The 26,141-nt window shown below is 37.7% G+C and overlaps 2 protein-coding genes across 19 annotated transcripts in view; both read left to right on the top strand.

Moving 5' to 3' along the window:
* The window catches only part of si:ch211-245h14.1 (uncharacterized protein LOC563420 homolog), a 30,747-nt gene extending 10,764 nt beyond the window's left edge, over positions 1 to 19,983 (top strand). Inside the window, exons 1-14 of one of the 16 annotated variants that reach the window (XM_037750843.1) lie at positions 8,045 to 8,279; positions 8,392 to 8,460; positions 9,303 to 9,475; positions 9,591 to 9,651; positions 10,062 to 10,274; positions 12,056 to 12,124; positions 12,881 to 13,002; positions 13,118 to 13,178; positions 13,588 to 13,800; positions 15,923 to 16,000; positions 16,783 to 16,917; positions 17,326 to 17,384; positions 18,668 to 18,869; positions 19,087 to 19,983. In XM_037750843.1, coding sequence (XP_037606771.1) covers positions 8,400 to 8,460; positions 9,303 to 9,475; positions 9,591 to 9,651; positions 10,062 to 10,274; positions 12,056 to 12,124; positions 12,881 to 13,002; positions 13,118 to 13,178; positions 13,588 to 13,800; positions 15,923 to 16,000; positions 16,783 to 16,917; positions 17,326 to 17,384; positions 18,668 to 18,869; positions 19,087 to 19,469 — 1,830 coding nt within the window. In that variant the 5' untranslated portion in view covers positions 8,045 to 8,279; positions 8,392 to 8,399 and the 3' untranslated portion in view covers positions 19,470 to 19,983. Of the gene's footprint in view, positions 1 to 274; positions 479 to 1,068; positions 1,159 to 1,442; positions 1,521 to 1,677; positions 1,756 to 2,338; positions 2,417 to 4,496; positions 4,695 to 8,044; positions 8,280 to 8,391; positions 8,461 to 9,302; positions 9,476 to 9,590; positions 9,652 to 10,061; positions 10,275 to 12,055; positions 12,125 to 12,880; positions 13,003 to 13,117; positions 13,179 to 13,587; positions 13,801 to 14,859; positions 14,923 to 15,922; positions 16,001 to 16,782; positions 16,918 to 17,325; positions 17,385 to 18,667; positions 18,870 to 19,086 lie in introns of those variants that run through there. The other 15 variants (XM_037750829.1, XM_037750834.1, XM_037750836.1 and 12 more) reach the window with 15 other exon arrangements.
* A 1,115-nt stretch (positions 19,984 to 21,098) lies between these two features.
* LOC119476940 (A-kinase anchor protein 7-like) overlaps positions 21,099 to 26,141 on the top strand; it is a 69,021-nt gene continuing 63,978 nt past the window's right edge. For all 3 annotated transcript variants that reach the window (XR_005204137.1, XM_037750616.1, XM_037750617.1), the window contains exons 1-4: positions 21,099 to 21,571; positions 22,935 to 23,169; positions 24,898 to 25,056; positions 25,152 to 25,306. Coding sequence is in view for 2 of the 3 variants with exons in the window: in XM_037750616.1 (XP_037606544.1) it covers positions 21,389 to 21,571; positions 22,935 to 23,169; positions 24,898 to 25,056; positions 25,152 to 25,306 (732 nt within the window). In the remaining variant the exon portion in view is untranslated. The remainder of the gene's footprint in view (positions 21,572 to 22,934; positions 23,170 to 24,897; positions 25,057 to 25,151; positions 25,307 to 26,141) is intronic.

Consider the following 26,141-nt stretch of genomic DNA (forward strand, 5'->3'; position numbering starts at 1 on the left):
TGAGTTTCTGGCCAGGATTATATACTGTACAGGGTTACAGGAAATAACAGGATAAACAAACAATGTACACAAAGACAATATATAAAAAGAATAGACATATAAAAGAGAATAGAAATATAAAATCTTCTTCTTGACTTGCTAGCAGTTACTTTCACTTTCACATTCGTCAGCTATTTAGTTTTTTTGCACCATGATAGCAGGGCAATAATATTACTGTATGTAACTGTGTTTCTGTTGTCATCCAGATTCTAACAACCTGATTCTCTCTGTCCAGATGCTCTGACTAACAACGGTGTCCTGGTTGATTACCTGCCCATCCTAAAGACCCAAATGAATCATGTCCAGAGTTTCCTTGATGCTCACATCTGTCTTCTGGAAGGAATCAGCACAAATCAGCCAGACCAGCAATCTGACACCTGTGGTCCAGATCCAGTGTCCCACAATGGCCAACCTGATGGGCTTCAACAAGGAGCACCAGGTGAATCTCGCTCTCTTCAACTTCACACACACATTTACTAGCTGAGCTGAGCTTCCATTGTGATTGGAAATGGGGTCGATTTTTAAAGGACCAGTGTGTAACATTCAGAGGGATCTATTGGTAGAAATGGAAGATAATATTAATAGGCATGTTTTTATTTAGTGTATAATCACCTGAAAATAAGAGTCGTTGTGTTTTCCTTACCTTAGAATGAGGCGTTTATATTAGGGCTGTCAAAGTTAACGCGTTAATAACGCGGCTAAATAACGCTCCAAACCTACGCAAAATTTTGGCAAGGAAGAACTAGCATGGCCATTTTCAAAGGTTCCCTTGACCTCTGACCTCAAGATATGTGAATGAAAATGGGTTCTATGGGTACCCACGAGTCTCCCCTTTACAGACATGCCCACTTTATGATAATCACATGCAGTTTGGGGCGAGTCATAGTCAAGTCAGCACACTGACACACTGACAGCTGCAATCTGCAACTTCACCGCTAGATACCGCCAGATGTTACACACTGCACCTTTCAAATGATGTACTATAAGATTTGGAGTCACTAAGTGCATTTATGCCATTTTATGCTACAGACTCTTTGCCAGGCCCAGGTACCTCGGACGCCAGTGGTGAAATGGGGCACTATACTGGCCCAACTGGTGGCTATCCACAAGGACCACAAAGTAAATCTAATTTTCTTCCTCTTCACACTTTCATGACATGTATACAGTAAGATTTTCTCATGTTAATGTTTGTTAATGTTTACAACAGCAGACCCTTTAATGCGCTTTATTTGGTTGAGTAGCACTTCCCACATTCCATTCAACATTTACAACCACCTGTTATCACTTGACCCGGGTCCTGCACTTTGCTGAAGAACACTTTTGGATATGGTCATAAATCTCTGCTACATATAGGTTTATTTTTTTATTTTTGGAGTCAGTAATTGCATTATGCCATTTGTCAGGTACAAGTCCCTCAGCCACCGATGGTCCAAGGGAGTCCCACAATGGCCAAAGTGATGGCATTGCACAAGGAGCACGAGTTGAATTTCACTCTCTTCCACTTCACACACACATGTTTAATGAGTAGTATTCAGTTTTAGGTTCCATTATAACTCAAAATGGAGTTGATTTTTAAATTATGTATTCCTACTATAACATTTGGAGTCACTAAGTGCATTTACACAGACTCTTTGCCAGGTACAGGTACCTTGGACGCCAGTACTGAAATGGAGGACCTTGCTGGCCAAACTGGTGGCTATCCCCAAGGACTACAAAGTAAATCTAACTTTCTTCCTTTTCACAATGTCATGACATAAATACAGCAAGATTTTCTCTCACTAATGTTTGTTAATGTTTACTACAGTAGCCCCATTAATGCGCTTCATTTGGTTGAGTGCTGCGATACTGCAATACTGTTTGTGGAAATTAAAACGCAAACAATTTTAGAGTCAGTTTTATTGAAAGGCACCTCTAATGGTGTGATTGCAGATTGCAACCAACTGAGTACCTGTTCGCTCACTCCACCCTTTCCAAGACTGTGGTAACGTGAGCCACCGAGTGCAAAACCATGGTAACGCCGTTCACCTCGCTCAGAGGCCATCCTTACCATAATAACTCTGCTTTAGGAGCAAGTAGAAGTCAGACGGCGGCTGACAGTACCACGGTTTTGCACTCTTCAGCTCACATTACCGCAGTTTCACAATTGTGTCGGAAAACTACGGTGGCCTGTCAGTAACGTATACACGCGAAAGGCTCTCTCGAGCCAGTGTGATGGACACATTGTAAAATATCTATCTATCTGTATGGTTTAGTTTATTTTTATTTTTGGAGTCAGTAATTCTATTATGCCATTTGTCAGGTACAAGTACCTCAGCCACCGATGGTCAAGTGCAGTCCCACAATGACCAAACTGATGGCGGTCCACAAGGAGCACGAGGTGAATCTCACTCTCTTCCACTTCACACTCTCATTACATGTTCAATGATTATTTGAGATTCCATTATGACTCAAAATGAAGGTATCTTTTTAGAGTTGATTTATAAATTATGTCCTATTAGATTTGGAGTCAGTAAGAACATATACACCATTTTATGTTGCAGACTCTTACTCTGGTACAGGTACCTCGGGCGCTGGTGGTCAAACGTTGTTCCTTACTGGCCAAACTGGTGGGCATCCACTACTGTATATTCCATATTCATTTATTAGCTTTTTTCCGCAGCTTTTGACCCTATCCCACTGCCTTATTCAGTGAACAGTATGCAACTTGCTCAGTTATAACGTCACTCTGCTACATATAGGTGTTAAGTTGATCTATTTGGTTTAGTTTATTTTATTTTTGGAGTCAGTAATTGCATCGTCATTTGTCAGGTACAAGTACCTCAGCCCCCGATGATCCGATGGAGTCCCATAACAAAAAGTAGTTATGAATATTATATTCCATTTCTATTAGTTCTCCGAGATGCTACACACAGGACCTTTAATCTAATAAATCAAAGCAGATTTCAAAGCCTTGACATATTTTGATCTGGACACTCGTGCTGTTGATGGACACAGTAAAATATCTATCTATCTGTAAGGTTTAGTTTATTTTTATTTTTGGAGTCAGTAATTACATTATGTCATTTGTCAGGTAAATGTACCTCAGCCACCGATGATCCGATGTACTCCCAAAATGGCCAAACTAATGGCGGTTCACAAGGAACACCAGGTGAATCTCACTCTCTTCAACTTCACACTCTCATTACATGTTTTATCAGTAGTATTTAAGATTCCATTATGAAAAGGTCAGAAGGTCTCTTTTTAGAGTTAATTATGTACTATCAGATTTGGAGTCAGTAAGTACATTTATGCCATTTAATGTTACAGACTCATTACCTGGTGCAGGTACTTCAGGCGCCAGTGGTCAAATAACGCTCCATATTGTCCTTACTTCAAATGTTTAGTTTCCATTTCTGCCAGGCCTTCTATCAACCCATTTTAAAATACTTTATTAACTTTTTGATACTGAAATAACTTGAATCCATTAAAGTGAATCATGCACAAAGCCCACAATGGAGTTAAATTGTGTGTTGGGGAGTCATATCTGACTTTTGACCTTTTATACAACAGCTGCTTAAAAAATTAAATTTGATAAATATACACTATCGTTCAAAAGTTGGGGATTCACCTCTTATATTGATTGCTTTTCTTCTTTCCGTTAACAGTTTAACAAAGATAAAAACTGTATAATTCAGACACCAACAACTAATGTAGTTTTGGCCCAAAAAGAAGAAGAATTAAATGATTCAAACTTCCATTTAGTCAATGTCCCCACGGTGTTGCATGACCATTTTCCCCCCAAATACCCTTTAGTTTTGAATTTGTTCTCCAGACCAGAAAAGCACAAGTGAGCTTTGATCATTATTGAACCACAACGGTGCAATTGGGCTCTAAATATTCTGGGAACCCGTTTTTCTTTGGGCCCTCTGCAGTCTGGTGGTTAGATTGAAGAGGTTTAAACTGTGATTTGTCAGTCCATAGTATGTTCAGCTGATATTCCAATAATGTTAACCTTAAACTAACTTTCTATTTCTGTTGTGAAGTTTGAGGAAGAGCTTTGCTAAAGCAACATATTGCCTGTTAATTCCAGGTTATGGCATTATTGTGCACTTGACACTGAAACAGGAACAGTTTATTTTTGAATCTGCAAACACTTGATGCTAAGCTTCCAGTTTCTTAACCAACCATTGTAGTGTTTTGTCCTCCATGCACAAAACGAACCCTTCATACAAAATAACATCTATATGTAAAGAGGACATTCTACAACCTAAAAGCATGAAAGACCTTTCAAAAATATAGAGTAGTGCTCTCAGCCATCTGACTGAGAAGTTTGTCTTCAGAGCTTTCTGCCAGAAAGGGTTTATTTTAACCCAAAACATGATCTTTTCCTAATATATATATATATATATATATATATATATGTGTGTGTGTGTGTGTGTGTGTGTGTGTCCTATGCACATTCATCTTTCTCTCTCTAGCCAAATTGAAGTACAGGATGGTTGTCAGCGGTAAAACCTTCGATGCCCATCTGAACCTGATGCAGAGAGTGAAGGATCAAGTTCAGAATCAGCTTCAGCTTGATGGAAGCAGTCAGGATCACGAGATCACTTTTGTCTTCTGCCCGATCTGTTCACGCGTTGCATCAGATGTTGAGGCAGCAATGACTGATGTTAAAGGTAAGGGAAAGATTTGTCCCCCCCCCCTTTAATATTGAAATGGAAATTGCACCTAATTTATTTGTGATTTGTTTTTTTATCTTTAATTGAATTTTGAATTACAAGTTTCTTTCTGACTTATATAATAATAGAGAATTGCCTTCCACACTAATCCTTACACTTTACTTTTCCATCCTAACTAACTCATTCTCCTTCCTCTCTTTTGGTGTCCTCAGATGATAAACCTGTCATTCTGGTGTTAATGCACCACACACGTGAGGTCAAGTACACATCATCTCTCAAAACATGGCATGACAACAATAACGTTGTGTTGTTCATCAATGTTTTCTATCATGAGACAATAAAAGGATTACTGACGTGTGAAGAAAATAATGCTGCTGTCTCTAAGATACAAAACAAATTACTGGAGCGCTTCTTCCCGGGAAGTATAGATAGCAGGGGAAATCCCCAGGGTATGGGAGCTGGTGGTTTGACTGGTAATACTTCTGGTAGAGGTGGTGGTAACTACAGGGGCTCTGATGTTGACAGAAGGAGCAGTGGTCGTAGTACGTTTCAAAGTATGCGTGATTACATCAGCAGCAAAAAATAAAACAGGCAATTGATTGATTCAGACCATTTACCGATTGCAAAAAAGCATTATTTTATCCTCGTTGGTAAAAAAAGAACAGCTACTGATTGTGGTCTGATGATGTTAGTATTCATGCAACGACGTACATGAAACCTGCTTTGGTGGAGGTCTGCACTCTCTGAGTGCACTTCTAGTCTTATAATAAAATGCATTTCCTATAATCACATGTCCAATATTCAGCTCTCCAGTTTCTATCGTTGTTTCTGTATATATATTAAGATGAATGTACAATAAGTGATTAAAGAGTGTCGCACAGCTCAGTAACCAGCCAAAGGATGAACCTTGTGTATTTATCAGGACACATGCTAAATAATGAATGCAAAAATATAGATTCAAAATAAAGATGTTTACTTTAAAGTGTGAATGTGCATTTTTGCTGTCCTTTATTGTAAAGTCATGTTGCAGAAAGCATATGTAAGGTGTGATGATTAATATACCTAATACTTTAAATAAACTGCAATTATGGGTGTAAAAAGTGTCTGCATCAGCCTCATATGAATGACTAAATACCATGAACCTTTCATGTATCTTTTCCACGTACACAGTGTAAGAATAGTGTGTGGATCCAAAATCACTTTGATTCTATCAGGAATTACTCAATAATAATAATAATAATAATAATAATTAGGGCTGTCAAAGTTAATGCGATAATAAGGCGTTAACACATTCATTTTAACACCACTAATTTCTTTAACGCATTAACACAATCGATCTTTCGGAGGTTGTAGCGGGCTCAGTTTTAAAGCAAGAGAGAAGATACTGGTTTCGTATGAAACTACAAAACATAAGGAGCAATATGTCATACTTTCGTGTCGCGAAGGAGGCTAAATAACGCTCCACACCTATGCTAAATTGCGGAAAAACTGTCATGGCCATTTTCAAAGGGGTCCCTTGACCTCTGACCTCCAGTTATGTGAATGAAAATTGTTTCTATAGGTACCCACGAGTCTCCCCTTTACAGACATGCCCACTTTATGATAATCACATGCAGTTTTGGGGAAAGTCATAGTCAAGTCAGCACACTGACACACTGACAGCTGTTGTTGCCTGTTGGGCTGCAGTTTGCCATGTTATGATTTGAACATATTTTTTATGCTAAATGCAGTACCTGTGAGGATTTCTGGACAATATCTGTCATTGTTTTATACATACAATGGATAAAGCAAGCATATTTGTCCACTCCCATATTTACAAGTGTATTAAATACAGGACAAATCTCCCTTTAAGGTACATTTTGAACAGATAAAAAATGTGCTATTCATTTAACTATGGACAATCATGTGATTAATCGTGATTAAATATTTTAATCGATGGACAGCCCTAATAATAATAATACTAAATAGTGCAATCAAGTCAACTTTGCACATTTCACCTCACCACATGAAACACAAAACACTGTTCAAATTTTTTTAAGAACCATGCATTATCAAATTATGACAAAATGATATCAAAATTACACTGTTTTTCTGTATGGCTTACTACTAAGATACAATATCTCTTTCTCAACTTGGCTCCAAGGTGTGTAAAATACAACTGTAAAGTTTTTATCACGACAGACAATATTTCATATTTAGTAGTGATCACAGCTGATTACAAAGTCTGACCTAGACAACAAGTCTAACCTACATTTTATAGAAACATTTACCGAAACTCAATTGAATTCTTCAAGTTAATATTTACTTCTGTGCAAAATGTGTACTAGGTCAAGTGTCCGATGCAAAATCCAAGATCCAAAATCCAAGATCCAAAATGTCAACAAATGTGTTAATGTAACTGAAGCCAGCTACATGTGACATTGAATCATATGAGCAGGTTAAGATGTTGTTAATAACAACAGCTGTACAGTGCTGCACCCTGCTGGCTTTTCTATATACATGAACATGCTGTGTTGCTGAAAAACAAGTTGCCACCATACTTTTAGGCTGTGACGCACAGCTGGAAGGATCTATAGAGACAAACCACTGCTTTAAAAATTAAAAAGCACTGCTCTAATTAGCAGCAGAATGGAGGTCAAAGGGGCTGAACTGAACCAACATCTTGGTCACATCTGGCAGGTAAAAAAGTCTGTAAACACACAGACTTGCACATGACTGCGGACCTGGACTGCTTTTTCATTCATCTGTTTTTTTATATCCATATGTACCGTATACTGTGTATACTGGACTATTTTGCACGATTTTAAGTATTTTACTAGTTTTAGTACTATATTAGTATCATTATTTTAACTTTCAAGATGTTTCAAAATTTCCTGTATTGTGTTGTTAATTGTGCTACTCTACAAGCCTCTACAATTTCCCCTCGGGGAAAAATAAAGTGATTTGAATTGAATTGAATTGAAAATAAATAGTTCCCCATGCCCATAAACCATGATGTGAATTTAGCTGAGAAAATGTACAGAATAGGATGCAACTTTTAAGTTGGCTGATGTTGTTGGCCTTTTTGGCAATGGTACTGCTGGAGTAGAAGGGGTTTATGGATTATTAAGGTGTGCAGCAGCAGCAGCAGTTAAAAAAAGCTTTTAGGTTATCAAACACCTAGAAAATAGAGAATCTACAGCAGAGGAAGGAGTTATTCTTTAGTTAGTAAATGGATATTTAGTTTAAATCCAGTAGATGGCGGTAATGCAACATTTTGGATGTGAGTCGCCTTTAAAGACCAAAGAAGACGGAATAGGTTTCTGTTAGTTTCACTTTCTGTTGACTGTAAACGGGGTTGTTATTGTATGTGCGCACTTAGAGCAGAAATACGATCTAGACTGATTTTATTTTATATTTTGGTTAAATAATTGACAGCTACCTTCAGCAAACGGCTGATAGTAACGTTGATTGATCCAGGTTATTGAAGTAAATCATCTGTCGTGTGATTGGATCAGTTTAAAGGTCTCTTTCTCAGTTTCCTGTCAACATCTTCTCTCCAGTAGGCCTACTGAAGAGTTTAGCTCGTCTACACAACTAAAGGTTTGTATCCTGATCTCTCACAAGGCATTTCAATACAACAACAGAGGAGAAAAAAATAGATCTACAAATCCATGTGATAAATCTGTCTGTTTTGTGTCTTGTTTTTCTGCAGGTGAAGTCATGTCACGTTTACTGAGTGAAATAAAACAACAGGACGAAGCAGCAGCTGCTGTGTTGGAAGGTAAGTGACTGTTTTTAGAGAGTTTAGTGCAAATAAACCACAAACATAGTAGCCTCAGTTTTATAAACTGTCACATTGATGCTGAACTGTATTTAGATTAGGGCTGTCTATCGATTAAAATATTTAATCGCGATTAATCGCATGATTGTTCATAGTTAATCGTGATTATTCACAAATTAATCACACATTTTTTTATCTGTTCAAAATGCACTTTAAAGGGAGATTTGTCAAGTATTTAATACTCTTATGGCAGTGGGAAAATATGCTTGCTTTAGGCAAATTTATGTATTTATTATTGGAAATCAATTGACAACACAAAACAATGACAAATATTGTCCAGAAATCCTCACAGGTACTGCGTTTAGCATACAAAATATGCTCAAATCATAACATAGCAAACTGCAGCCCAACAGCTGTCAGTGTGTCAGTGTGCTGACTTGACTATGACTTGCCACAAACTGCATGTGATATTCATAAAGTGGGCATGTCTGTAAAGAGGAGACTCGTGGGTACCCATAGAACCCATTTAAATTCACATATCTTGAGGTCAGAGATCAAGGAACCCATTTAAAAAATGGCCATGCCAGTTTTTCTTCACAATATTTAGCGTAAGTTTGGAGCGTTATTTAAACCTCTTTATCCACAACCTAGTATGATGTGGTTGGTACCAATGGATTCCTCAGGTTTTTGTAGTTTCATACGATACCAGTACCTTCAGCTTCGAGCTTTAAAACCAAGCCCGCTACAACCTAAAAATCTCAATTTGCGTTAACGTGATAAATAAATTAGTGGCGTTAAAACAAATTTGCGGTAACACGTTATTATTCCGTTAATTTTGACAGCCCTAGTTCAAATCGAAGAGTGCTTACCCAACACAACACCTGTTGTTGCAGAGGCAGGGCTACTCACTGACTCGGACATCCAGTCACTAACTAGAGAAAAACTGAATGAGCTGTTTCCTGGATCTGAGAAATTCCAACTGAGAAGGACCATCTTTAAAATAATACACAAACAGGTGAGCTGACAAGTTGAAATGTGATTAGAGAGAGATTTAAATGGAGATAAATGACAATTGTACAAGTCGAATGCTGCATTGAAATAATTCTGTAATATAATATTTATTGTTTCAGAAGCCAGTTGATCAGGTCCTGAAAGAACTGAAAGGGTTCATCCTACGTGAATCTTTCAGGGGTATGTATGTACAGCATTGTGATGAAGAAAAACAAATTGTTCTCATCGAATTCTGTGGCTGGTTCAGATGAGTTTAATTCACTGCACAGTGGAGACAGAAGTTCACAACAAAGCTGTAGATTTCTCTCTGACCAGAGTGAGTTTCTGGCCAGGATTATATACTGTACAGGGTTACAGGAAATAACAGGATAAACAAACAATGTACACAAAGACAATATATAAAAAGAATAGAGATATAAAAGAGAATAGAAATATAAAATCTTCTTCCTGACTTGCTAGCAGTTACTTTCACTTTCACATTCGTCAGCTATTTTGTTTTTTGCACCATGATAGCAGGGCAATAATATTACTGTATGTAACTGTGTTTCTGTTGTCATCCAGATTCTAACAACCTGATTCTCTCTGTCCAGATGCTCTGACTAACAACGGTGTCCTGGTTGATTACCTGCCCATCCTGAAGGACATGAAGACCCAAATGAATCATGTCCAGAGTTTCCTTGATGCTCACATCTGTCTTCTGGAAGGATTCAGCACAAATCAGCCAAACCAGCAATCTGACACCTGTGGTCCAGATCCAGAGTCCCACAATGGCCAACCTGATGGGCTTCAACAAGGAGCACCAGGTGAATCTCGCTCTCTTCAACTTCACACACACATTTACTAGCTGAGCTGAGCTTCCATTGTGACTGAAAATGGGGTCGATTTTTAAAGGACCAGTGTGTAACATTTAGAGGGATCTATTGGAAGGAATGGAAGATAATATTAATAAGTATGTTTTTCTTTAGTGTATAATCACCTGAAAATAAGAGTCGTTGTGTTTTCCTTACCTTAGAATGAGCCGTTTATATTAGGGCTGTCAAAGTTAACACGATAATAACGCGGCGAAATAACATGACATTTAATGGATTGACAGCCCTAATGATAATAATAATAAATAGTGCAATCAAGTCAACTTTGCATATTTCACCTCACCACACGAAACACAAAACACTGTTCAATTCAAGAGCCATGCATTATCAAATTATGACAAAATTATATCAAAATGACACTGTTTTTCTGTATGGCTTACTATCAAGATACAATATCTGTTTCTCAACTTGGCTCCAAAGTGTCTAAAATACAGCTGTAATATTTTGACACGACAGACAATATTTCATATTTAGTAGTGATTACAGCTGAAAGTTTTAAAATAAAATGTAAGTCTAACCTATACAACAAGTCTAACCTACATTTTTTAGAAACATTTACCGAAACTCAATTTAATTCTTTAAGTTAATATTTACTTCTGTGCAAAATGTGTACTAGGTCAAGTGTCCGATGCAAAATCCAAGATCCAAAATCCAAGATCCAAAATGTCAACAAATGTGTTAATGTAACTGAAGCCAGCTGCATGTGACATTGAATCATATGAGCAGGTTAAGATGTTGCAGTTTGTTAATAAAAGCTGTACAGTGCTGCACCTTGCTGGCTTTTCTATATACATGAACATGCTGTGTTGCTGAAAAACAAGTTGCCACCATACTTTTAGGCTGTGACGCACAGCTGGAAGGATCTATAGAGACAAACCACTGCTTTAAAAATTAAAAAGCACTGCTCTAATTAGCAGCAGAATGGAGGTCAACGGGGCTGAGCTGAACCAACATCTTGGTCACATCTGGCAGGTAAAAGAAATAGTTCCCCCTGCCTATACAGTAAAACCATGACGTGAATGTAGCTGAGTAAATGTACAGAATAGGATGCCACTTTTAGATTTGGTGACGTTGTTGGCCTTTTTGGCAATGGTACTGCTGGAGTAGAAAGGAGTTTATGGATTATTAAGGTGTGCACCAGCAGCAGCAGCAGCAGCAGCAGCAGTTAAAAAAAGCTTTTAGGTTGTCAAACACCTAGAAAATAGAGAATCTACAGCAGAGGAAGGAGTTATTTTTTTTAGTAAGTAAATAGATATTTTAGTTTAAATCCAGTAGTTGGCGGTAATGCAACATTTTGGATGTCAGTTGCCTTTTAAAAACCAAAGAAGACGGAATAAGTTTCTATTAGTTTCACTTTCTGTTGACTGTAAACGGGGTTGTTATTGTATGTGCGCACTTAGAACGGAAATACGATCTAGACTATTTTTTTTTTATATTTTGGTTAAATAATTGACAGCTACCTTCAGCAAACGGCTGATAGTAACGTTGATTGATCCAGGTTATTGAAGTAAATCATCTGTCGTGTGATTGGATCAGTTTGAAGGTCTCTTTCTCAGTTTCCTGTCAACATCTTCTCCCTAGTACTTTCGAGTTTAGCTCGTCTACACAAAAAAAGGTTTGTATCCTGATCTCTCACAAGGCATTTCAATACAACAACAGAGAAGAAAAAAATCCATGTGATAAATCTGTCTGTTTTGTGTCTTGTTTTTCTGCAGGTGAAGTCATGTCACGTTTACTGAGTCAAATAAAACAACAGGACGAAGCAGCAGCTGCTGTGTTGGAAAGTAAGTGACTGTTTTTAGAGAGTTTAGTGCAAATAAACCACAAACATAGTAGCCTCAGTTTTATAAACTGTCACATTGATGCTAAACTGTATTTAGATTAGGGCTGTCAATCGATTAAAATATTTAATCGCGATTAATCGCATGATTGTTCATAGTTAATCGTGATTATTCACAAATTAATCACACATTTTTTTATCTGTTCAAAATGCACTTTAAAGGGAGATTTGTCAAGTATTTAATACTCTTATGGCAGTGGGAAAATATGCTGCTTTATGCTGTTTTATGTATTTATTATTGGAAATCAATTGACAACACAAAACAATGACAAATATTGTCCAGAAACCCTCACAGGTACTGCATTTAGCATAAAAAATATGCTCAAATCATATCATGGCAAACTCAAGCCCAACAGCTGTCAGTGTGTCAGTGTGCTGATTTGACTATGACTTGGCCCAAACTGCATGTGATTATCATAAAGTGGGCATGTCTGTAAAGGGGAGACTCGTGGGTACCCATGGAACCCATTTAAATTCACATATCTTGAGGTCAGAGGTCAAGGACCCCTTTGAAAATGGCCATGCCAGTTTTTCCTCACAATATTTGGCGTAAGTTTGGAGTGTTATTTAAACCTCTTTATCAACAAGCTAGTATGATGTGGTTGGTACCAATGGATTCCTCAGGTTTTTCTAGTTTCATACGATACCAGTACCTTCAGCTTCGAGCTTCAAAACTGAACCCCAACACCTGTTGTTGCAGGGGCAGGGCTTAGCACTGACTCGGACATCCAGATGCTGACTATAGAAGATCTGTGTGAGCTGTTTCCTGGACATGAGAACATAAAACTGAGAGAGACCATCTTTGAAATAATACACAAGCAGGTGAGCTAAAAAGTTGAAATGTGATTAGAGAGAGATTTAAATAGAGATAAATGACAATTGTACAAGTCGAATGCTGCATTGAAATAATTCTGTAATATAATATTTATTGTTTCAGAAGCCAGTTGATCAGGTCCTGAAAGAACTGAAAGGGTTCATCCCACGTGACTCTTTCAGGGGTATGTATGTACAGCATTGTGATGAAGAAAAAAAATTGTTCTTATCCAATTCTGTGGCTGGTTCAGATGAGTTTAATTCACTGCACAGTGGAGACAGAAGTTCACAACAAAGCTGTAGATTTCTCTCTGACCAGAGTGAGTTTCTGGCCAGGATTATATACTGTGCAGGGTTACAGGAAATAACAGGATAAACAAACAATGTACACAAAGACAATATATAAAAAGAATAGAGATAGAAAAGAGGATAGAAATATAAAATCTTCTTCTTGACTTGCTAGCAGTTACTTTCACTTTCACATTCGTCAGCTATTTAGTTTTTTGCACCATGATAGCAGGGCAATAATATTACTGTATCTAAGTGTGTTTCTGTTGTCATCCAGATTCTAACAACCTGATTCTCTCTGTCCAGCTGCTCTGACTAACAACGGTGTCCTGGTTGATTACCGGCCCATCCTGAAGGACATGAAGACCCAAATGAATCATGTCCAGAGTTTCTTTGATGCTCACGACAGTCTTCTGGAAGAATTCAGCACAAATCAGCCAAACCAGCAATCTGCCACCTGTGGTCCAGATCCAGAGTCCCACTATGGCCAACCTGATGGGCGTCAACAAGGAGCACCAGGTGAATCTCGCTCTCTTCAACTTCACACACATTTAGCTGAGCTGAGCCAGCTAAATGTCCATTGTGACTGAAAATGGAGTTGATTTTTAAAGGACCAGTGTGTAACATTTAGAGGGATCTATTGGTAGAAATGGAAGATAATATTAATAAGTATGTTTTTCTTTAGTGTATAATCACCTGAAAATAAGAGTCGTTGTGTTTTCCTTACCTTAGAATGAGCAGTTTATGTTAGAGCTGTCAAAGTTAACACGATAATAACGCAGCTCAATAACATAACAAACGTTATAATACTGTTTTGATTCATTTTAATATCATTGTATCTTAAAGGGGAACTACACCCATTTTTAAAATTCATACATGTTTAGTTAAATTAGTAGTTTTTATCTGGACACTCATGCTGATGATTGACACATAGTAAAATGCAGAGCGCGGAGGTTTACTTTTGACCGTAGAAACACATATCTGTAAATAAATATTCCAAATTAATTTATTAGCTTTTTTTCTACAGCTTTTGACCGTTTCCCACTGCCTTATTCAGTGAACAGTAGTAATCTCACTCTCTTCAACTTCACACTCTCATTACATGTTTAATCAGTAGTATTCAGTTTGAGGTTCCATCATAACTCAAAATGGAGTTGATTTTTAAATTATATACTGTAAGATTTGAAGTCACACAAAAATGTGAAAGGCTCTCTCAGGAGCCAGTGTTTGGTTTGTCCGTTCTGGGCTACTGTAGAAACATGGCGGACTACGTGAAGAAGACCTTCTCCCTTTGTAAATATGAAGGGCTCATTCTAAGCTAATGGAAACACAATGATCCTTAGTTTCAGGTGATAAAACATTAACAAAATATAGTTATATTATATTCCATTTCTATTAGTTCTCCGAGATGCTACACACTGGACCTTTAATCTGATAAATCAAAGCAGATTCAAAGCCTTGACATATTTTTATCTGGACACTTGTGCTGTTGATGGACACAGTAAAATATCTATCTATCTGTATGGTTTAGTTTATTTTTATTTTTGGAGTCAGTAATTCTGTTATGCCATTTGTCAGGTACAAGTACCTCAGCCACCGATGAGCTGATGGAACCTGAGGCCGGTCCACAAAGAGCAACAGGAGAATCTCACTCTCTTCCACTTCACACTCTCATTACATGTTCAATGATTATTTGAGATTCCATTATGACTAAAAATTAAGGTTTCTTTTTAGAGTTGATTTATAAATTATGTCCTATTAGATTTGGAGTCAGTAAGATCACATACACCATTTTATGTGGCAGACTCTTACTCTGGTACAGGTACCTCGGGCGCTGGTGGTCAAACGGTGTTCCTTACTGGCCAAACTGATGAGCATCCACTATATTCCATATTAATTTATTAGCTTTTGTTCCGCAGCTTTCAACCCTATCCCACTGCCTTATTCAGTGAACAGTATGTAACTTGCTCAGTTACAACGTCACTCTGCTACATATAGGTATTAAGTTAATTTATTTGATATGGTTTTGTTTATTTTATTTTTGGAGTCAGTAATTACCTCCACAGGAGGTTATGTTTTCACCGGCGTTGGTTTGTCTGTCTGTCTGTCTGTTAGCAGGATTACTCGAAAAGTTTGCGATGAATTTGAATGAAAGGAGGGGTGGGGTGTGGCACAATGAACAATCCATTCGATTTTGGTGGCGATCTGGATCATGGTCCGAAGACAGGACTTATTTTAAGGATTCCGATCAGCCTGAGCATTCAGACCACAGGGTATAACACATGCGCAGTGTAACTGATGACGCGTTGATGATGCGTGACCCAGCCCCCTTCTGAGAGCAGAGAAATACGTGTGTGGATGTGTGGCGAGACTCCGAGGTGCGGGAGCTGCTGGCCGTCCGCGTTTAGAAAGAAAAAAGCGATAGATGACGGGATGAGAGACAACGTAGTGTAACGTTATACAGACATAACAAGGCTGCTGAATGAGAGAGGCATCTGCCGATATGTTACACGGAAACACACCGTGTTAATAATAAGCTGACCACCTCAGGGTAAGCTGTGATCTGTTTTTTAAGTCATGCACCTTGGCGGAGGTCTGCACTCTCCGAGTACCATTATAGTTGCATTATGTCATTTGTCAGGTACAAGCACCTCAGCCACCGATGGTCCAGAGGAGTCCCATAATTGCCAAACTGATGGCGGTCCACAAGGAGCACCAGGTGAATCTCACTCTCTCCCACTTCACACTCTCATTCCATGTTTAACTAGAATTGCACTTGTAGAGCGCAGACCTCCGCCTGCGCGTGACTTTAAAAACAGATCACAGCTCACAGCTGGCGGTTACGCGAGGTGGTCGGCTTATTATTAACACGGTGTGTTTCCGTGTAACGTATTGGCGGATGTCTTTCTCATTCAGAGGCCTTGTTATGTCTGTATAACGCTACACTACGTTGTCTGTCATCCCGTCAGCTACAGCTTTGTTCTTTCTCACTGCGGACGGACAGCAGCTTTCGCACACACATCCACACCATGGCTGTATTAAAATCCACACACATATCTCTCTGCTCGAAGAAGGAGGAAGAAGTCGGGGCCATGCGACATCAACGCGTCATCAGTTACACTGCGCATGTGTCATACCCTGTGGTCTCAATGCACAGGCTGATTGGAATTCTTAAAAACATTCCTGAATCCGGATCATGATCTGGATCGCCACCAAAATCTGATGGATTGTTCCTTGTGCCACACCCTACCCCTCCAAAACATTTCATTGAAATCCATTGCAGACTTTTGGAGTAATCCTACTAACGGACAAACAAACAAACAAACAAACAAACCAACGCCGGTAAAAACATAACCTCCTTCCTAGGCCTTCGGCCTTGGCGGAGGTAATCAGTAGTATTCAGTTTGAGGTTCCATCATAACTCAAAATGGAGTTGATTTTTAAATTATATACTGTAAGATTTGGAGTCACTAAGTGCATTTACGCCATTTTATGTTGTAGACTCTTTGCCAGGTGGAGGTACCTCGGATGCCAGTGGTGAAATGAAGCCCAATACTGGCCAAACTGGCGGCGATACACGAGGATCATGGTACAATCCGTTCGGAAAACAACCCGGAAAACAACAGCAGTCTTCAGGTAACGTGAATACATGAAAGGCTCTCTCTAGAGCCAGTGTTTGGTTTGTTCCTTCTGAGCTACTGTAGAAACATGGCGGAGCAACATGGTGGACTCTGAATAGGACCTGCTCCCTATGTAGACATGAAGGGCTCATTCTAAGCTAACGAAAACACAATGATTCTTATTTTCAGGTGATTATACACTAATGAAAACATAGTTGTGAATATTGTATTCCATTTCTATTAGTTCCCGAAATGCTACACACTGGACCTTTAATCTAATAAATCAAAGCAGATTCAAAGCCTTGACATATTTTTATCTGGACACTCGTGCTGTTGATGGACACATAGTAAAATATCTATCTATCTGTATGGTTTAGTTTATTTTTATTTTTGGAGTCAGTAATTCTATTATGCCATTTGTCAGGTACAAGTACCTCAGCCACCGATGAGCTGATGGAACCTGAGGCCGGTCCACAAAGAGCAACAGGAGAATCTCACTCTCTTCAACTTCACACTCTCATTACATGTTTAATCAGTAGTATTTAAGATTCTATTAGGAAAAGGTCAGAAGGTCTCTTTTTTTAGTTAATTATGTACTATCAGATTTGGAGTCAGTAAGTACATTTATGCCATTTGATGTTACAGCCTCATTACCTGGTGCAGGTACTTCAGGCGTGGTCAAATAACGCTCCATATTGTCCTTACTTCAAATGTTTAGTTTCCATTTCTGCCAGGCCTTCTATCAACCCATTTTTAAATACTTTATTAACTTTTTGATACTGAAATAACTTTAATCCATTAAAGTGAATCATGCACAAAGCCCACAGTGGAGTTAAATTGTGTGTTGGGGAGTCATATCTGACTTTTGACCTTTTATACAACAGCTGCTTAAAAAATTAAATTTGATAAATATACACTATCGTTCAAAAGTTGGGGATTCACCTCTTATATTGATTGCTTTTCTTCTTTCTGTTAACAGTTTAACAAAGATAAAAACTGTATAATTCAGACACCAACAATTAATGTAGTTTTGGCCCAAAAGAAGAAGAATTAAATGATTCAAACTTCCATTTAGTCAATGTCCCCACGGTGTTGCATGACTATTTTCCCCCCCAAATACCCTTTAGTTTTGAATTTGTTCTCCAGACCAGAAAAGCACAAGTGAGCTTTGATCATTATTGAACCACAGCGGTGCAATTGGGCTCTAAATATTCTGGGAACCCGTTTTTCTTTGGGCCCTCTGCAGTCTGGTGGTTAGATTGAAGAGGTTTAAACTGTGATTTGTCAGTCCATAGTATGTTCAGCTGATATTCCAATAATGTTAACCTTAAACTAACTTTCTATTTCTGTTGTGAAGTTTGAAGAAGAGCTTTGCTAAAGCAACATATTGCCTGTTAATTCCAGGTTATGGCATTATTGTGCACTTGACACTGAAACAGGAACAGTTTATTTTTGAATCTGCAAACACTTGATGCTAAGCTTCCAGTTTCTTAACCAACCATTGTAGTGTTTTGTCCTCCATGCACAAAACGAACCCTTCATACAAAATAACATCTATATGTAAAGAGGACATTCTACAACCTAAAAGCATGAAAGACCTTTCAAAAATATAGAGTAGTGCTCTCAGCCATCTGACTGAGAAGTTCGCCTTCAGAGCTTTCTGCCAGAAAGGGTTTATTTTAACCCAAAACATGATCTTTTCCTAATATATATATATATATATATGTGTGTGTGTGTGTGTCCTATGCACGTTCATCTTTCTCTCTCTAGCCAAATTGAAGTACAGGATGGTTGTCAGCGGTAAAACCTTCGATGCCCATCTGAACCTGATGCAGAGAGTGAAGGATCAAGTTCAGAATCAGCTTCAGCTTGATGGAAGCAGTCAGGATCACGAGATCACTTTTGTCTTCTGCCCGATCTGTTCACGCGTTGCATCAGATGTTGAGGCAGCAATGACTGATGTTAAAGGTAAGGGAAAGATTTGTCCCCCCCCCCCCTCCCCTCCCCTTTCATATTGAAATGGAAATTGCACCTAATTTATTTTTGATTTTTTTTTTATCTTTAATTGAATTTTGAATTACAAGTTTCTTTCTGACTTATATAATAATAGAGAATTGCCTTCCACACTGAACCTTACACTTTACTTTTCCATCCTAACTAACTTATTCTCCTTCCTCTCTTTTGGTGTCCTCAGATGATAAACCTGTCATTCTGGTGTTGATGCACCACACACGTGAGGTCAAGTACACATCATCTCTGAAAACATGGCATGACAACAATAACGTTGTGTTGTTCATCAATGTTTTCTACCATGAGACAATAAAAGGATTACTGAACTGTGAAGAAAATAATGCTGCTGTCTCTAAGATACAAAACGAATTAGTGGAGCGCTTCCTCCCGGGAAGTATAGATAGCAGGGGAAATCCCCAGGGTATGGGAGCTGGTGGTTTGACTGGTGATACTTCTGGTAGAGGTGGTGGTAACGACAGGGGCTCTGGTGTTGACAGTAGGAGCAGTGGTCGTGGTATGTTTCAAAGTATGTGTGATTACATCAGCAGCAAAAAATAAAACAGGCAATTGATTGATTCAGACCATTTACCGATTGCAAAAAAGCATTATTTTATCCTCGTTGGTAAAAAAAGAACAGCTACTGATTGTGGTCTGATGATGTTAGTATTCATGCAACGACGTACATGAAACCTGCTTTGGTGGAGGTCTGCACTCTCTGAGTGCACTTCTAGTCTTATAATAAAATGCATTTCCTATAATCACATGTCCAGTATTCAGCTCTCCAGTTTCTATCGTTGTTTCTGTATATATATTAAGATGAATGTACAATAAGTGATTAAAGAGTGTCGCACAGCTCAGTAACCAACCAAAGGATGACCTTTGTGTATTTATCAGGACACATGCTAAATAATGAACGCAAAAATATAGATTCAAAATAAAGATGTTTACTTTAAAGTGTGAATGTGCATTTTTGCTGTCCCTTATTGTAAAGTCATGTTGCAGAAAGTGTATGTAAGGTTTGATGATTAATATACCTAATACTTTAAATAAACTGCAATTATGTGTGTAAAAAGTGTCTGCATCAGCCTCATATGAATGACTAAATACCATGAACCTTTCATGTATCTTTTCCACGTACACAGTGTAAGAATAGTGTGTGGATCCAAAATCACTTTGATTCTATCATGAATTACTCAATAATAATAATAATAATAATTAGGGCTGTCAAAGTTAATGCGATAATAAGGGGTTAACACATTCGTTTTAACACCACTCATTTCTTTAACGTATTAACACAATCGATCTTTCGGAGGTTGTAGCGGGCTCAGTTTTAAAGCTAGAGAGAAGATGCTGGTATCACATGAAACTACAAAACCTATGGAATCATATGTCATACTTTTTTGTCGCGAAGGATGCTAAATAATGCTCCAAACCTATGCTAAATTTTGGCGTGGAAAAACTGGAATGGCCATTTTCAAAGGGGTCCCTTGACCTCTGACATCAAGATATGTGAATGAAAATGGGTTCTATGGGTACCCACGAGTCTCCCCTTTACAGACATGCCCACTCAATGATAATCACATGTAGTTTTTGGGAAGGTCATAGTCAAGTCAGCACACTGACAGCTGTTGTTGCCTGTTGGGTTTCAGTTTGCCATGTTATGATTTGAACATATTTTTTATGCTAAATGCAGTACCTGTGAGGGTTTCTGGACAATATTTATCATTGTGTTGTTAATTGATTTCCAATAATAAATATATTAATATATTTGCATAAAGCAAGCATATGTGCCCACTATTATGTTGATAAGAGTATTAAATACTTGACAAATCTCCCTTTAAGGTATATTTTGAACAGATAAAAAATGTGCGATTAATTTGCAATTAATCACGATTAACTATGGACAATCATGCGATTAATCACAATTAAATATTTGAATCGATTGACAGCCCTAATAATAATAATAATAATAATAATAATAATAATAATAAACAGTAGCATATACAGTAGCAGTAGCATTCAGACCAAAACATTTTAAGAACCATGCATTATCATGGCTCAAATAAAAAAATTTTTTACCAAAACTTATTTGAATTCGTCAAGTTAATAATTACTACTGTGCAAAATATGTGTATGCTTTTATTCTGGAAAGCTCTTTTGCTCTGAAAATCCAGACCGGAAGTTGGACATTGTTTACAAACAGAAGCTGCTTCCAGTCGGCATTTCCAAGTTAGCTCGTCGAGTGGAGCTAAACCTTATTTTCCATTACTTAATTGGACTTTTTTTCTGACAAAAACAGCCACCAAGGAGCCTTCCGCAACAACAACACAACAACAAGTTATCCTGAAGAGAGTTGTAGGCTTATAGTCTCTGTTTTTGTGTCTATAGTTAGCTCTAGTTAGCTGTGATGTCTCTCCATCTAGCCTGCTGTTAATGTTAGTTGTTAGCTGAAGTTTGTCACACTTGGGTTGTGTGTCATGCTCCTCGGCCGCTTCTTGTTGAGCCCGATCAAATCGACGTGTTTACAAGAGGTTTGTTTACTGAGGGTTTCTGCTGTCATTGAGCTGTCATCACTTCAGAGGCTGCATACCAAAACTACTAGCAGTCTCTGTGGACACGTCAGCACCTTGAAGACATCTGCACACCTGTTCCCACTTAAGGTAATGAAATGAAGTGCTGTCCTCATCAATGATGGTGATTGTGACCTAGTTAAGGCAAGGCAGCTTTATTTGTAGAGCACATTTCAGCAACAGGGCAATTCAAAATGCTTTACATAAACATTCAAGAACATTTTGATAAAGTGCAAAAAGAATATTAAGACATAATTAAAACAATTATAAAAACATTAAAGATTAGAAAATAAAAACAAGCTCAAAATAAAAGCTAGGATTGAAGCTAAAATAGAAATATAACACACAAGAGTAAAAGCTCTAGTGCAGTATAAGATCATAAGTTTAAGAGAAAAAATGTCATGATATTATGATAATAAAGTCATAAGTTTACAAGAAAAAAAATTGTAATATTATGAGAATAAAGTAATAAGGCAAGGCAGCTTTATTTGTGTAGCACATTTCAGCAACAGGGCAATTCAAAGTGCTTTACATAAACATTCAAGAACATTTTGATAAAGTGCAAAAAGAATATTAAGACATAATTAAAACAATTATAAAAACATTAAAGATTAGAAAATAAAAACAAGCTCAAAATAAAAGCTGGGATAGAAGCTAAAATAGAAATATAACACACAAGAGTAAAAGCTCTAGTGCAGTATAAGATCATAAGTTTAAGAGAAAAAATGTCATGATATTATGATAATAAAGTCATAAGTTTACAAGAAAAAAAAAATTGTAATATTATGAGAATAAAGTAATAAGGCAAGGCAGCTTTATTTGTGTAGCACATTTCAGCAACAGGGCAATTCAAAGTGCTTTACATAAACATTCAAAAACATTTTGATAAAGTGCAAAAAGAATATTAAGATATAATTAAAACAATTATAAAAACATTAAAGATTAGAAAATAAAAACAAGCTAAAAATGAAAGCTGGGATAGAAGCTAAAATAGAAATATAACACACAAGAGTAAAAGCTATATTGCAGTATAAGATCATTATCTGGTTTAAATCTGTTTTTTTATTTAAAAGAACTCAGACTTGGAGTTGGTCCTGCAGGTTTCTGGGAGCTTGTTCCAAATATTTGGTGCATAATAGAATAGAAAGCTTTATTGTCATTATATTAAATACAACGAGAGTCAGTGTAGAGACCTCAGAACTGGACTGATATGATCCACTTACTTGGTCTTAGTGAGGACTCTAGCAGCAACAGGTTCTGAATCAGCTGCAGCTGTCTGATCCATTATTTAGGAGGACCAGTAAAGACGCCGTTACAGCAGTCAAGTTGGCTGAAGATAAATGCATGGAGTAGTTTTTCCAAATCCTGCTGAGACATCAGTCTAATTCTTGCTATATTCTTCAGGTGATAGAAGGCTGTCTCCTAGTTAACACCATTCCTCTCTGTTTTTCAGGCACAGTCCTGTCTGTATCAGGTAACAGCGTGTGATATGCAATCAGCCAGTATCTCCTATGGCAAAGAAACCACTGCGATTGCCTTAGATGATGATGATGATGAGGAGGAGGAGGGTGGTGGTGGTAAAGGTGTGTTTGAAGATAAGGAGTTGAAGAAGAAGATGATTCCAGGTCAGGTGGATGCAGGCACCATGGAGGTCCAACAAGACACTGGAGCCTCCACAACAGTGTCAGGTGAGTACATCTGACTGGCTGAGATGCCGACTAACGTGCTCCACAGACAGACTAAGGAAAGGAGGACGGTCTGTAGGACAGATAATAATGCACACAGTGCACTTTCATAGACTAAGCTACTGGAGTTACCCTGCACTATACTCATTTTTAACAGTCTCTTCTGCACTATATTCACTTTGTTAATAGTCGTGTCTCACAGCTGTTACCCTGCACTATATTCACTTTTAACAGTTTTCTTCATCTCCTTGTATTTTTATATCTGGTATATTTTTTTGTACTTTGTACTACTTACTTTTTTACTGCCTTTTTACTAACATGGTTAGTTCGCACTATGGAACTGAGATGCTGGAAACTTGAATTTCCTTCGGGATCAATAAAGTTACTATCTATCTATCTATCTATCTATCTATCTATCTATCTATCTAACACAGTGCCACTTTGTACCAGATGGATGGATGGAGGTCACACTAGTGATGGGTGGATGAAGCCTCTTATGAAGCTTTGGGGGTTTGCTTTCTAATTGTGCTGCAAAAAAAGATTTGACAGTGCAGTGACATCTGGTGGTTTGCAAAACTTATAGCAGCCTGTCAAGACTGGGGTCTCTACAAACACCTTTCTGATTATAATAATTGATGTACAAATAAAAGTCCAGGAAACCTCCATGCTTTAATTAAATGAATAAATGCATAATAAATGAATAAATGCATTGCCCGAAAAAGTCAACATATAAAATATGTTAATGTTCCGTATTGGTGTAGTTTAAGCCCAGCGTCCACAGTGGACATCTCATATGAGTTGTGTGATGTGATTAGAGATTGTTACTTTATGACCTGGCATCATGTGGGATCATTCCCATACATATGTATTCAATTATTATCCTCTCTTCTTATCCACACTAATGTGCCTGTCACATAGTTTAGCGTAAAATTTTCAAAACTCAATAAACCAATGAGGCGCCTTCTGAAGCTCCAGTGACATTTGAAGCTTCGGACATTATGAGACACGTGATCTTCCTCATTTGACACAAGCTCCGACATAATGTATTGAAACAGTGCGCTTCACGCTTCATTTTGACTTGAATAATGTTTGCATATAGCTTAACATACAGCAGTTTAAAATGTTTATTATGGTGCTCCACCCAGTATTTTCCTATTTCAAGTATAGCTCGTACAATCCACACTAACTCCCTCTGTCTCTGAGTATCAGCATCATAGATGCCATTTTAACTCCTTTAAGTGTCTTTTTCCACCTTGTCACTACGCAACATTTGGCACGCCTGCATGACCAAACGAAGCACAGTCAATAGCATGGACTTTATGTTTACTTCAACTGTTGAAAGGTCCTAATATGTAGCTACAGAATTCACAACATTTATGTTTGGAATTCAAAAGAGAATTTGTACCTCTAACAGTCACGTTATGACATATTTTTTTTATATTTTAGCCAATTAAATCACTTAAAAAGTATAATATATTGCTTTATGTTATTGTCGAGCCTTTCCAAAAGCTTTAGTGAAGCATGCTGACTGTATAGTTGTCTTCTTGGTGAGCCTAATCAATATTTTAAGGCAACAGCCACGTGTGACAGGTAAGGAGGTTTACTGTGTTCCTGGACCATGTCCTGTGTACCCCATGTGAATGAGTGCTCTCCTTTTGTGTGTTTTTGTGCTCCTACATAAAGAACAGTATGTGTGTTTGTTGTGTTGTAATGTATTTATTTTCTTAGCAGCTCAAGCAGGATCAAGTGAGAAAAAGACGAAGAGGAAAATGAGGAGGGAGAGGAGGAAATTGATGATGAAGCAACTCAAGTCAGCTGATACTTTGGAGAATTTAATGTCTGAGCTTCCGTTTTCTCTGACCAGCCCCACCACATGGAAAGAGCTAGGATGTGTGTATATTCTACTAATAATATACAATAATATCAATTACAACTTTTATTTAAAAAAAAAATATATATATATATATAATATACCTTCTCTCTAGTCTCCGGCCCAGAGTCGACCCAGAAGAAGAGAAAGAGGAAGAGAGGAGACTGCGGAGGGCGAGTCGACAGTGAAGAGGACGCAGAGAAGAAGAAGAAAAAGAAAGAGATCCAACGACCCAACTACTTTATCTCCATCCCCATCACTAACACACAGGTAAGGAATTGCTGTACTATTCACTTACTTGTGTACTTTAAGGATCACACTGAAGTTTGTGCACACTGTAGCCCTTTTATTACAAAATTGCAGATACTTCTAATCATATAAAAAGGTTTGCCAGCTAATTAACAGTCGATCAACTTATCAATGCATGGCTTATTGTTTCAACAAGTAGCAAATTCACAATATCATTCATGTTTGCTTGTTTGCAATTCAAACAACTGATCAAAAGACTTTCCAAAACAATCTGTGCCTCCATCTATCATCATTTTATATGTGAGGGATTATCTGTATTTTAAGCACGTTTCAAGTCTTTCAAGTTCATCTCCAGACTACTAAAATAAATAGAAATTTGTGGCAGCTGGAAGGTTGTAAAACAGCATTTCAAAAGTCCAAAGCAGTAGGCAGTAAATTGATAAAGATTTGTAGTAAATGGGTTAAAATATACAAAACCACAGCTTTCAGGGAAAAAACCTTTGGGGGGTTCAGTTAAAGATAGGGTCGGTAATCCTGAGAAACCAGCAAGAGTACGCTACATTTTAAAAATTTGATTTATTGCTTGCTGTCAGGATTTAATGAGAATTTCAACACATATAACAAAACATGTTTTTGAAGAAGATTACCAACTCTAGCTTTAACTATAGTATATAGGAGATAGGAGAGAACCTGTTTCAGAAACCCTTGGAGTTATCTGTTTGTAGAGAAGACTTTAATCTGTTCTCTCCAGACTATTGATGAATTTCGTGTTTGACAGTTGCTCATGGTCAGTGTAGCTCAATCTATAATCGGAAAAAATGATGAGTGACACTGAAATCTAAATGGTTATTGACCA

This window comes from Sebastes umbrosus, chromosome 18 (assembly GCF_015220745.1).
Source record: "Sebastes umbrosus isolate fSebUmb1 chromosome 18, fSebUmb1.pri, whole genome shotgun sequence".
In the NCBI taxonomy this organism is placed as follows: domain Eukaryota; kingdom Metazoa; phylum Chordata; class Actinopteri; order Perciformes; family Sebastidae; genus Sebastes; species Sebastes umbrosus.